Source organism: Myotis davidii, unplaced genomic scaffold (assembly GCF_000327345.1).
Source record: "Myotis davidii unplaced genomic scaffold, ASM32734v1 scaffold1494, whole genome shotgun sequence".
Classification (NCBI taxonomy): Eukaryota; Metazoa; Chordata; class Mammalia; order Chiroptera; family Vespertilionidae; genus Myotis; species Myotis davidii.
In genome coordinates this window covers 3,723,041-3,734,879 of record NW_006286246.1, presented here as the reverse complement: position 1 = coordinate 3,734,879, position 11,839 = coordinate 3,723,041, and the positions used below count along the sequence as shown (strand labels likewise).

Genomic DNA, 11,839 nt, shown 5'->3' with positions numbered 1-11,839 from the left:
CACCCACCCACGGCGCACACGGCCGCGTCCGCGGGGCAGCCCCGGGCCTGGCCCTCGGGCAGCAGCCGGTGGCAGATGTTGATGAAGAAGTGCTTCTTCCCTGCTTCCTTCTGGATGCCATCTACCGCCTCCCAGTTCCGCTCCGGCTCTGTGAACAAATAAAGTAAAAGAAGCTTCTTTCGTCAAAGGCAGCGATTGTTTCCCACAAACGATGGGGGGTGGGGGGGGGTGTCAACAGGCTCAGCGAGCACGTGGCCACCAGCCCTCGGCCTCACGCTCTGGGCCGGCGGGCGGCAGGCACAGCCACACCCCGAGGTCCTCCGCTTCTGTTTAACGTGACAAAATAAACCATAACCGCGCCCCGCACTCCCGGGAGCAGGGGTCACGGGGGGGACAGACCATTAAACAGTGAGATTCTCCCAGGTATGAAATCAGAAACCAAAACCAAGTCCGGACGCCAGCCCCGCTGGGGCCCGGGCAGCACCAGCCGTCAGTCACGGCCCCTCCGTCAACCACCGAGAAGGCGCACGGGACACGCGTGGTCCCCAAACTCCAACAGCTCACGAGGCTGTCACACACGACACAGAAACACAACACAGAAACTGAGATCCTCAGCAGCAGGGGGCGCACCTGCCCGGTGCTGAGAGCAAAGGGTCCTCCCGGAGGAGGCCAGCCCGGGGGGCAGGCAGACCGGCAGGAACAGCCGGGGGGACCGGGCTGTTGAAGAGGGTGAGACGGCGCAGGCTCCTCTCGCGCCCGGGGCCCGGGTGTCGAAGGAGCTGCTAGGATCGCGTGGGGAGTGACACCCACGTCACTACCCTGAAGAACCCACGACGACCGAGCGAGTGAGCGAGCGGGACAGCCCCTCTGAAAGCCGGGGTCTCGGGTGGGTGAAGGCTGCAGAGCAGGAGGAGGTTTAAGTGACAGGGAGGGGGTCAGCTCAGCTCACAGGTCCCAGGAGCCAGTGGGTGCAGGAGCTGAGAAAGTTCAGGTTCCTGGGGGCCCAGAGCAGGGCAGGCGCCGGGCCCACGAGCGCAGACCCTAGGGGTGTGGTCCCAGTGATGTTTTCTAAAAAGGCTGAATAAAGGGACCTACTGTCACACCCATGTGACTGCGAGAAAACCCCCGGGAGAGGGTCGGCAACATGGCCGGACGTGGCCACACCCGTCCTCGCTCCAGGCTGTGATCGGAGCCGAGAGCTCGTCCCGCTTCACAGGAAGCCAGCCTCCGCACGAGCACACACGCACCAGAGCTGGCCAGGCCACGTCCCCAGCAGTGCAAGGGCCCTGGGGCACAGAGCACAATCCACCTACTTCCGCCGGCCCACGCTCAAAGGCAGGCTCGCCCACGTCCACGCAAGACGAACCTTCTCTGACCATGCCACGTTCCCAAGCAGGCGGGACTCCAAACGCGAGTCCCCGTCACAGCTGGTCATTATGTGACTCCAGGCACCTCCCTCCCCCGTCCCAGGGACCGTCTCCACCTCCCAGACGCAGCTTGCTTCTGCAGACACCCAATTCCCGCGCGGCTGAAAACCAGATAAAACCAGAAACGTCCCAGCCAGACTCGGTTTCCCCGTGAAGCCCCATCCTCGCCATCCAGGCTCTCTGCCTGCTCAGCTCTCAGGCCCACAGGCACGGGGCACGCGGGTCAGGTTTGCTGCCAGGTCCCCAGCACGTGGTCCCTGCCGCAGGTGCCAGACGCTCAGCAAGCATCTGTGCAGCCACATGTCTGCCTCGGCCACGCACAGTGCCGCACACCGCACCGAGGCTCTCGCCACGAGGCCCGCGTGGCTGTGTCCCAAGGGCTCCCACGCCCTTCCTCCTTTCGGCCTCACCGAAGAACCGGAGGCGGGAGAGGAGCCTGATCCACCACAGAGATGGGAAAAGAGCAGTGAGGCCAACGGAAAGCTTGAGGCCCAAGGCATGAGCCCACCAGCCCCCCACCTTTACCCAAACCCCCCACCCTCCGAGCCTGGCAGCCACCTGTTCAGTGGGAACCCAGCCGACTCTCCGTTTATTTTTTGAATTTTTTCATTGAGATAAAATTGACATGTAACATTGTATTCGCTTTAGGTGCACAATATGACCTGCTACATGCATATGCTGCGAAATGATGACAATAAGCTTAGTGAACGTCCTTCACCACAGTTACAAACACGATGAGAACTTGGAAGATCTACTCTCTTAGCCACAAGAGTTTAAATTAAAAATTTAAAAAAAAAAAGTTTCGCCCTGGCCAGTGTTGCTCTGTGGTTAGAGTGTTGGCCCTTGCACCAAAGGGTCCTGGGTTCAATTACCTGTCAAGGGCATGTACCTGGGTTACAGGTTCAATCCCTGGTCCCAGTCAGGGAACATGCGGGAGGCAGCCAATCGATGTGGCTCTCTCACATCGATGTTTCTCTCTCTCGCTCTTTTGTTCCCCCTCCCTCCCTCCCTTCCGCTCTCTCTAAAAATCAATGGAAAAAATATCCTTGGGTGAGGATTTTTTTTAAAAAGTTTCTAATCACCAAGCACAAGGCCTGGCACACAGTAGGCACTTGGCAGTTTTTACTAAAACATGGCAAGATTAGCTCCAAGTACCCCAAGTGGAGAACAGTGATGCCGGCCTCAAACTCAGACATCCTGCAATGAGTCAGTGTCATTTCTCATCACTCATACTGCTACGTGAGGAGGGAAAGGCCACACTGGTGAGCTGGCAGCGGAAGTAGGGACAGCCTTTCCAAATGTTCGTGGGGAAGGAGACAGGAAAATGTGTCCCCAACACGCATGCGCCTGAGACCCACGTGGGCACGGGGGCCCTACCTGTGGGCACAGGGTACTACCTGTGAGCGCAGGACACTACCTGTGAGCACAAGGGACCTCCCTGCGGGCACAGGGCCTTATCTGTGGGCATGGGGCCCTCCCTGCAGGCACAGGGCCCTACCGGCGGGCACAGGGACCTATGGGCGGGCACAGGGACCTATCTGCGGGCACAGGGGCCTACCGGCGGGCACAGGGACCTATGGGCGGGCACAGGGACCTATCTGCGGGCACAGGGGCCTACCGGCGGGCACAGGGACCTACAGGCGGGCACAGGGGCCTACCTGCATGCCGGGCCAGAGCGGACAGGTCGTACCGCCGCTTCCCGTCGGTGAGGCCGCACAGGAGGTCCTCCTTCTCTTTCACACACGCGTGCTTCGTGTCCCACGTGAAGAAGTAGGTGCAGTCCACCTCCCCGGTGAACACAGGAGCGCCTCTCCCACCGTTACCTGTGCAATTGGAAAAGGAAAAATAAAACACTCCACTAATCTAATGAACACAATGAATTAACCAACAAAATAAGACCCGAAGCAGGGAGGCATGGAGCAGACTGACAGACCTCGATGTGGGGTTGGGGGACGAGAAGAGAAAAACCAAAGAACTTTTACACTTATATGCACAGCCCACGGACCGGCAATAGGGTAGTGAAGGCCTGGGGGGCAGGAGGAGGGGTTGGGAGGAGGAGAGGAAGGGGGGAAATGGGAGATATCTGTAACCTATCAACAATAAAAATATATTTAAAAACAAACACACACTCCACTATATGCCTAAACCCAGGGCTGTCAAAGGAGCAAGGGGAGAAACAGGGAAGACACCAACAGCCAGCAACCCAGACGCAGTTGAACATAAACGAACTTCAGCCCCAAAGCCCGGGGTCAGAGGGCTGAGATTAGAGCAGAAGCTCCGTTAACCCCAACCCTCAGAGCAGCCTGCGCCCCTTTCATCTTGGTAGGACACAGGCTGTTTACACACGCTGGATGGGGCCCTGAAAGGGTGCTAATGAGGCCTGCGGTCAGCTCAGCTCTGCCAGCTGCTGGGCCAGACCAGACCCACGGGCAGGAGGCAGTGGCCAGAGCTCGTCCCAGGAGTGCCCCGGGCTCAGTGATGTCGCTGTGGGCAAGACAAGTTCCCTGGGGCTGAAAGCAGAAGAGGGACCCGTCCTACAGTCCCCCCACTGCAACAGTTGTGGGCGTCACCTCGCAAAGCTGCAGGCTGGCCTCCAGGTGGCGCCAGCGCCCTGCATTCTGGGGACTGCATGAGTACGTGTCTCCCACACCCTGCTCACATCTGCAGTCTGCTGACCACCCCATCAGGGAGCCCCCATTTCCCCACGAGGAGCCCCACAGCTCAGCTCTGCCCAGGAAGCCAGCTCCTCCCGGACCAGGTCGCCCCCGGTCCACGGAGCCAGCCGGGGGTCGCCGAGCTGTGCTGACTCCTCTCCCCGGGCCGCTCCACGCTGGTGGACGCTGGCACCAGGCTGTCTCCCTCCCCTGCTGGTTTAGCAATCCTCCCCTCCCAGTCCTACAGCTCCGCCTCTGCGGCGCAGTGCCCCACAGTGCGCAATGTTCTCCAGGAAAGGGAAATGATTTCTGTACCAAGGGAAAATGAGGTTTCCACTGCAGTTTCTATTAAGCATTTAATATTACAAACAGCACAGTCACGCTACCAGCAGCTCCCCTGCACTGCGCACAGCCTGAGCCAGGCACTGGGCAGGCGTCTGAGTGTGCCGTGGGGCCGGCTGTAGGCACAGGCTCTGATTAAAGCACTTTATAAAAACCGGCATAGGCAATCCTCAGCACCCCATGGCACAGGCACAATTCTAGCCCGTTTACTAGATTCGGGGCGGCTGCATAATTTGCCGATGGTTTCACAGCTAGAACGCGAGCAGCCAGGATCCAATCCAGACGGGCTGGCCCCCGCGCCAGGCTCGTGAGCACAGGCAACGCTGCTGTGCACCGCTGCGGCCACGGCTCCCTTTCGAACGTCAGAGCCCTTCTCTCGAAGGGGGAGGGCTGACCCCCTCCCTGCTGACAACACGCACCGCCGGCGGGGCCACTGCTCAGGAGCCAGCCGCCCGCTCGCTCCCGCCCCCGCGTCACGGCCGGTGACTCATGTCTCTACTTGGAAAACAGTCCCGTTTCCTCGAACTGCTGCGTGCGCCCTGCACCAGATTAGCTGACGCACGACTCCATCCGACCACGAGGGTCCCAGCAGCCCCCCCACTCCGAGCGGGGGCTTCTGCATCTGAAACGAGCCGAGGATCTGTGGGAGTCCATGGATAAGCAGTGGGGTGCACCTTGCCCGTCTGATTTAACTCCTCAAACGGCTTTAGGAGGCGACTCAGCCCCACGCCCTCCCTGAGCCTCTTCTGTTGCCGTGAAGGGCAGTGGGCTTTGCCGTTGGGACCACTCTCCCAGGCGGCGGGTCCCCGACCAGAGCATCTGTATGAGTGTTTCCCTCTGTCAATCCACGGTCCTGGCGCTCTGGCCCCCGTGGCCCCCTCCCAGCGCGGCCTGCACATGCTCCCAGCATGGACTCCACGACCAGCGGAGAGTGGTTGCTCCAGGGGAACCAGGCGCTGCTCCCTGGCTGCGGGGCACAACCCCCGCTCCCCCGTCCCTCTGCGACGGGCAGTGCTGCCCCTCACCAAGAGGGACCTTTCCTCTCTGTCACAGCTAAGCTGCATTTCCTGCCCCCCTGCCGTGGAGGTGGGCCCGTGCCACTGAAGAACTGCTGCTCCCTCCCATCCTGCAGGGTCCGAGGAGGCCACGTCTGCGGCCGGCAGGCAGCAACACAGCACGGAGGGCACAAGGCCCCTGAGTGAGCCCCTGGAGCAGGGCCCCGCCTCCAGCCCCTGCAATGGGCAATGGCGTAAACTAAAGAAAATAAACATTTAAGGTAATGAGTTGCTTAAATTTTTAGATTTCTTATTAGCCTCTCCTAATATATTACTCCTCCCAAAAAATGATCTAAGGTCCTTATTTCACAAAAATAGGGTATCTCATTACAGCAAACTAGACATTAAGTTATTGAAACAGATGGCTCAAAATATATTACGGCAAAAATAATAAATGTATGAAGAGTGTGCATGGGCCATAGATTTATAAGCATAAATAATTCGTGGAGATCCAAGTTAAACTATAAGCCATATTATAAACACAGCCAATTAACACCCGTTCACATGCAAAACCCTATGATTACATCTATCCAGTAAGCATGGAACCCACCAGAGGACTTCCTCTCAAACCTCCCAACCTAGATGTGGACACAGTAACAATGCAATAGTGTTACAGTGTGTACCGGGGGTGACGGGAGTGGAAGCCCTGGGCGGGGGGCGGGCAGCCTTACATATTTTATACCCCAAGGTCGGCCTGAGCTCAAGACCCCGCCCCAGAACGTCCATCTCCCCATCGACCTCCTGGTCACATCACCATGAAAACGGCCAGGAAACACCGCGTTTCCGGCATTAGGGCCCTTGCTAATCGCCGGGTGGAAGGTGGAGGGGAGTGCTATGTTCCGTCAGCGACCTGTGGTTTCTATGAAGCAAATTTGGCAAAACATGAATGACCGCTAAACCTGAGTGGCGGGGAAATGAACTTTCATTCTTGTGATGTTCTTTCTTGCGAAAACTTTTTCTAATAAAGAAGTGAAGGAGGGAAGAGAAAAGGGCCTGCAGTCTTTTTTTCACGCCTCGGCTCATGTGCACAACGGCTACACCCCTTCCCGTGAGCCCCCATCTGTGTGCCCTTCTCCGCCTCCGCCTCCTCCGCCGGGATCTCTCTGGATCACGATCCCATGTTCCCAGCGTGCCCGGATGAGATCAGCGCACTCCCAAAGACCGCGGCCAAGTCATTTATAAAACGCCCAGAGCGAGGCCAAGAGGTAATCGCGAGGGAGGGAGGCTGGGATCACAGGAGTCACCCACAGCCGAGCAGCGGCCAGCGGGGGTGGGGGCCGGGAGGCCCGGCTGGGGAAGGGGCTGGCACGCCGAGGGCAGAAAATCCGGGGACACAGCTCAGCAGCAGGCTGCACTCCCAGGGACAGGGACAGCGGGGCAGGGTGCCGCAGAGAGGGTCTCCTGTGAACCCGGAGGGGAGGACGATGGAGACAGAGGACGTGGAGGGCAGAGGGTGTTCGAGCCAGATGGGAGGCGCAGCCCAGCCAAGGCCACACCCAGTTAAGCCACGTCCCCACCTGCCAGGAGCCCCCGGGCCTCACACTCCCTTCGGGATCACGTCACCTCCTCCACAGGCCGTAGGCACTCGTCCCGGGGCTGCCCACTCTCCCTTCTAGGGTCATCTCTAGCCACAGTCTAAATATACACCCTGGAGCTGCTCACCGCGACCCAAATGCATGGCTTGGGAGAGCTGTTCCCTCTGCCACAGACGGCGCCACAGCCACCCTGCTCTGCCTCACTCCCGTCTTCCCTCACTGCCTCGATCCCGAGGCTCCCCAGACTCCAGATCTGGCCTCGGGGCCTCCCTCCTGGTGAGGTCCTGGGTGACGGCACTCACTCAGGGCCACCTGAGTCACCCTGCACAACACTGGCCAGTTCCCTTCTCCCTCGGCTCCTGGCCAGGAACTGCCTCACGGGCCCTGTGTCCATCGGTCTGACAAGGTCAAACAAGCAAGTGTGAACACAGCGTGTGTGGTGACTCACAGAGAACGTGTGAGTTCACAGGGCCGGCCGGCCGTCTCCCGTCAGCGAGAGTGCGTGGGGGAGCGGCTGCCGGGCACGAGGGACAGCGGATCAAGGGCAGTGGAGCAGCAGGAAGGGCGTGTGTGTGGGCGAGGCCCCCCTTGTTGCACGAGGCCCCCCTTTGGGGCCCGCTGGGCAGTTTATGGGAGCTCAGTTCTGCTCACCACCTCTTCCCAGCCCCTTCACATCCCAGGCTCGGCTCTCAGGGCCCCACTCCCATCACGCACAGCTGCCTCTCCTGGGCTCTGCAGCGAACCGTGTCAAAAGCTGCCCATGACCAAATGGCCGACGCTGCCACAAACACACAAAACAGTGTGCGGAGCCGGGAGGACCTGGGCTAGCGGCCTCGTGGGCCAGGTGGCTCCAGAACCAGCACTAGGTGCAGAGGCAGGGCCAGCCTGCAGACACTTGGGGTCCCAGCTGGAAGGTCAACAGGCCCGCTCCCTGATGACAACGGATCCCGTCACCTCTGCAGATGCAGAGTGACCTCAAGGAAGCTTCTCCTGCCCGGCGGCGGGGCACAGTGGTTGAGCATCACCCTGTGAACCAGGAGGTCAGGGTTCGATTCCCAGTCAGGGCACAGGCCCAGGTTGTGGGCTCGATCCCCAGTCAGGGGACGCACAGGAGGCAGCCGATCCATGATTCTCTCTCCTCATTGATGTTTCTCTCTCTCTCTCTCCCTCTCTCCCTTCCTCTCTGAAGTCAATAAAAATATTTTTAAAAAGGAAGCTTATCGTAATCGCTCGGAAAAACCAAACTTGCTCTGCAACCTCCTGGGATCCCAAAATCGAGCCGCTATCACTGGGCCACCATCTTAAAGGGTCCCTTTGAACCTCGGTTTGTACAAGAAAAGGGGTCAGAGAGCAGACCCACCTTGCAGAATCCGTACCCATGCTGTTGAGAATGGAACCCAAAGCAGAGCCTCCATCCCAGCAGGCCCAGCGCTGGGCCCACTCCCAAAGCAAACAGAGGGGAGGAAAGTGGAAACAGGATGTGTGTCGCTGGCTGGGGGCTGGAGGTGCCACGCCTGGAGGATGCCTGACTGCCCCATTCAGCGCTCCACTCCCAGGAACACCCGTGCCCGGTGCCTGACGCAGACACAAGTGCTCGCCCTCGGGCACGCTCACCCGCAGTCTCGTTGCACTCGAAGTTTATGACGCTCATGCGCTGGAAGCCCGAGCTGCACTCATCGCCTCCTGAGTAGATGAGGGTGAGGTCCCCGTCCGAGTACCTGGATTTTGGAGACACACATGCAGGCATGTTTAGCAGAACCCCGAGAGGAACCTGCATTTTTAAACTCTTCTCCATTAAGCCCTTCGCATGCCCCCGACAGATCGGTGCTGACACAGAACAGCACGCTCCCGCCAGCCGGGGAAAACGGCGAGAGGAAATGAGTTCCAAATGGACGGGCTTATCGTCCTCTTACTTCAAAGTCATAACGGCGGCAGGACAGCGCCGAAGGTTTGCTGTAGCCTGCACACTCCTCCGCTCTCCTCCTTGGATTTTGTACAAGACAAACAATGGCCGTGAAGCGCATGGTGCTGCGGCCACCGCCATCGGAGCAGCCTTACCTGCGGGCCCTGGACGATGCGCGTTCTCAGGGAACGGCATCGCCTCTCGCTCAGTAACGATGACCACTAAGTCAGGGGCCATGAGAATTGGGCTGTGTGTGTTTTCTTAGTTGTTTAAAACCTTTACGTTACGCTAACGGCATTTCAGATTCTCCAAATGCCGGAGACAACGGGAAGCTAGGAAACATAAATTTTTAAGTACAAAAGCTGCTTCAACTGTAAACTAATTAAGTAAGTTTCCTACAGTGTGGCTCCTTCCAAACAATGGCTTGTAAAGCAAACAGATTTAACAGGAGCCATCTCATTGTCCAGCCAGGAAGAGCAGCCCGGTGCCCAGTGACCAAGGCCCCACCCCCAGGCAGGTCGGAGGGAGGGATGCGTCCTCCCGGCTCCTGGGCTTTGCGGGGACAGAGGAGGAAGGGCCACGGGAAGTCGGGTGAGTTTAACGAGAACAGACACAATGCGCTCGGAAAGCGCGGGAAGGCTGTTTACACACCGGAGAGTCTGGCTCTGGAATTTTCCTGCCGCTCTGACTTGAGTGAAATCAGGCTTCTTCCCTTGGCAAACCGCAGCCTGCTTCTCATTACAGGCCTTTGGGGCTGCTTCAATCTCTCCGCAGATATTCAAATAAAAAATGTACTCCTTCCCGTCGGCAGTGTAGTAACGACCTGGAGAGAAGGGAGCAAATGAGAGAGGCTTTTTCTCACCTCGGCTCTGCCGCAGTGGCCACAGGTCGATGGCGATGTCGTGCTGCGCGCTGCTCAGGGAGCAGTTGCTGCTCTCCAGGTAGTCCCGGTGGCAGGCGTACTCAGTGACCCACTCGACCTCGTAGCGGCAGTTGGATTTGGCCGTGAGCTTGGGAAGGGTGCCCTATCGGAAACGGTTGGGAAGGTGCAAAATTAAACTGTGAGCATTCAGCTTCAACCCAGGTTCCCCCTTCTGAAGTCTCAGGAGTCAGTTGCTGGGTTTTACGCTTTCCTGTCCCTGCTCTGCACCCTCAGTGTCTGGACTCCCTGACTCGCCACGACCCCAGGGACTTGCCAGCACCCCCACCCCTTCAGGGTCACACTGGGCTTCAGCCAGTGCACCCTGAACCCAGCGTCACCCGACACCCCCGGCCTCAGCAGCAGCCAGGCGAGTGAGGCAAAGGGCGGGCAGCCGTGCCTTTCAATCAGAAGAGCTGGGGAGCCCGGGCCAAAGGCCCCCCCCAAGTTGCGTGGGAATCGCTGTGCCTGGGAGCCTCTAGGGAGACGGCCCTGCACCCCTCTCCCGACTGTCTCAGGGTCCTGGGCACGCCTCCATGTGCTCCTGCCCCAGGGACAGGGCCTCACCCACTCACTGCGCGAGGGCGCTGCCTCGCAGACGTGAGCTCTGGCCAAGCCTGCGGTGGGACAGGGACGGAGGCCGGGAGGCCCCTGCTCCCGGAGGGCAGTGCCGTCCGTAACCATCGCCTGCTCAGCATCAGGCAGGGCTGCTGCCTCTTGAGCGCCGCCGCTCTGCAAATGTTCACCCGGCGCCGCTACGTGCCAGGCACAGGCCTCCACGCTGGTTTGCAAACACAGGTCATGTGATGACTAAGCTGTGAAGTGGCGTGTCCAGCTCCGACTCTCTGACTCAGAGCTGGTGCTTGCGGCCCTCGGCGGTCAGGTCAGACCCGTGCCGACGGCGGCCGGGCCGCGTGGGAGAAGTTGGACACAAAGGCACACGGTGTGCGGTCACTGCACTAGACGGTCACTGCACAAGATGCCCAGAAAGGCAAGTCCACAGGCTGTGGCTGCCAGGCTGGGGCAGGGGTGGCAGTGGCCACACAAAGTCTCTTTCGCGGTGATGGACACGTCCGAACATCAGACGGGGGCACTGGTTGCACAATTCTGTTCCTGTGCTTACAACAGGGGCTTTTGCCATCTGTACATTCACTAAAGCTTTTTTAAAGAGATCTACAAGATACACGCTGACTGAACTCCCAGCTCCTAAAAGTGTTCAACAGCCAGCGCAAACGCTTAAGCAAACTTTCAAGCATGAAGGCACCACATGTAACCCGAGTGCTGCCCGTGAACAGCTAGCCTGGGCGGGAACCCTTCCCTTCCTAGCAGCAAACCAGCCCCTGCACGGACACCGCGGTGCCTCATGTCTGGGAGGAGAGGGCGGGAGGGGCGGGCGGGAGAGGGGGCGCCCACTCCTCTCCAGTGCACAGGTCCTCACTGAACGCGGCGCCAACGAGGGGGGAGCCTGTGAGCCCGCGGCCCCGAGACGGCCTCCGCAGCCTGAGAAGGTTTCCATTCCCATGCGTAGGCACGGACGGAAGGAATAAATCAGAGCCCCTCCACCTCGCATTCAGAGCTGACGTCGAGCCCAGGGCGGCCAGGCGGGTCCTGTGAGCTGCCACCGCGGGCCCTGGGAGTCTGGGGACCTAACGTGGAAAGCTGGTCGGGACTAAACCTTTGTCCCCATACCCCAGCGCACAAAGCTGGCCGGCTGCCACGGCACATTCCACGTTTATTTGGGGGGAGGGGAGTAGGGCTCCCTGGCCCAAGAACTCCCCTCCTCCTCACTCCCTCTGCTCGGAGGAGACGGGAATAAATCAGGGGGAAGCCCTGCCCTTCCTCCGGGCTGTCTCCGTCCATCGGCACCCACATCTGCTAAAACACTTCACAGCCACACGTGCATGCAACACCACTGGGCACCGGCCAAGGACAACCCAGACCGCCCTACCCTCACGGAGTTTACAGCTGTGCTCAACTGCGTAAACAGCCAAAGGACAGAGCAAT

General features: G+C 59.4%; 1 protein-coding gene across 1 annotated transcript in view; it reads right to left on the bottom strand.

Moving 5' to 3' along the window:
- Window positions 1-11,839, bottom strand: part of IGF2R (insulin like growth factor 2 receptor) — a gene marked incomplete at its 5' end in the record, with an annotated part of 85,721 nt that overhangs the window by 52,179 nt on the left and 21,703 nt on the right. The window contains 5 exon segments of the mRNA XM_015560021.1: window positions 8-148; window positions 3,086-3,250; window positions 8,628-8,731; window positions 9,568-9,739; window positions 9,779-9,941. Coding sequence (XP_015415507.1) covers window positions 8-148; window positions 3,086-3,250; window positions 8,628-8,731; window positions 9,568-9,739; window positions 9,779-9,941 — 745 coding nt within the window.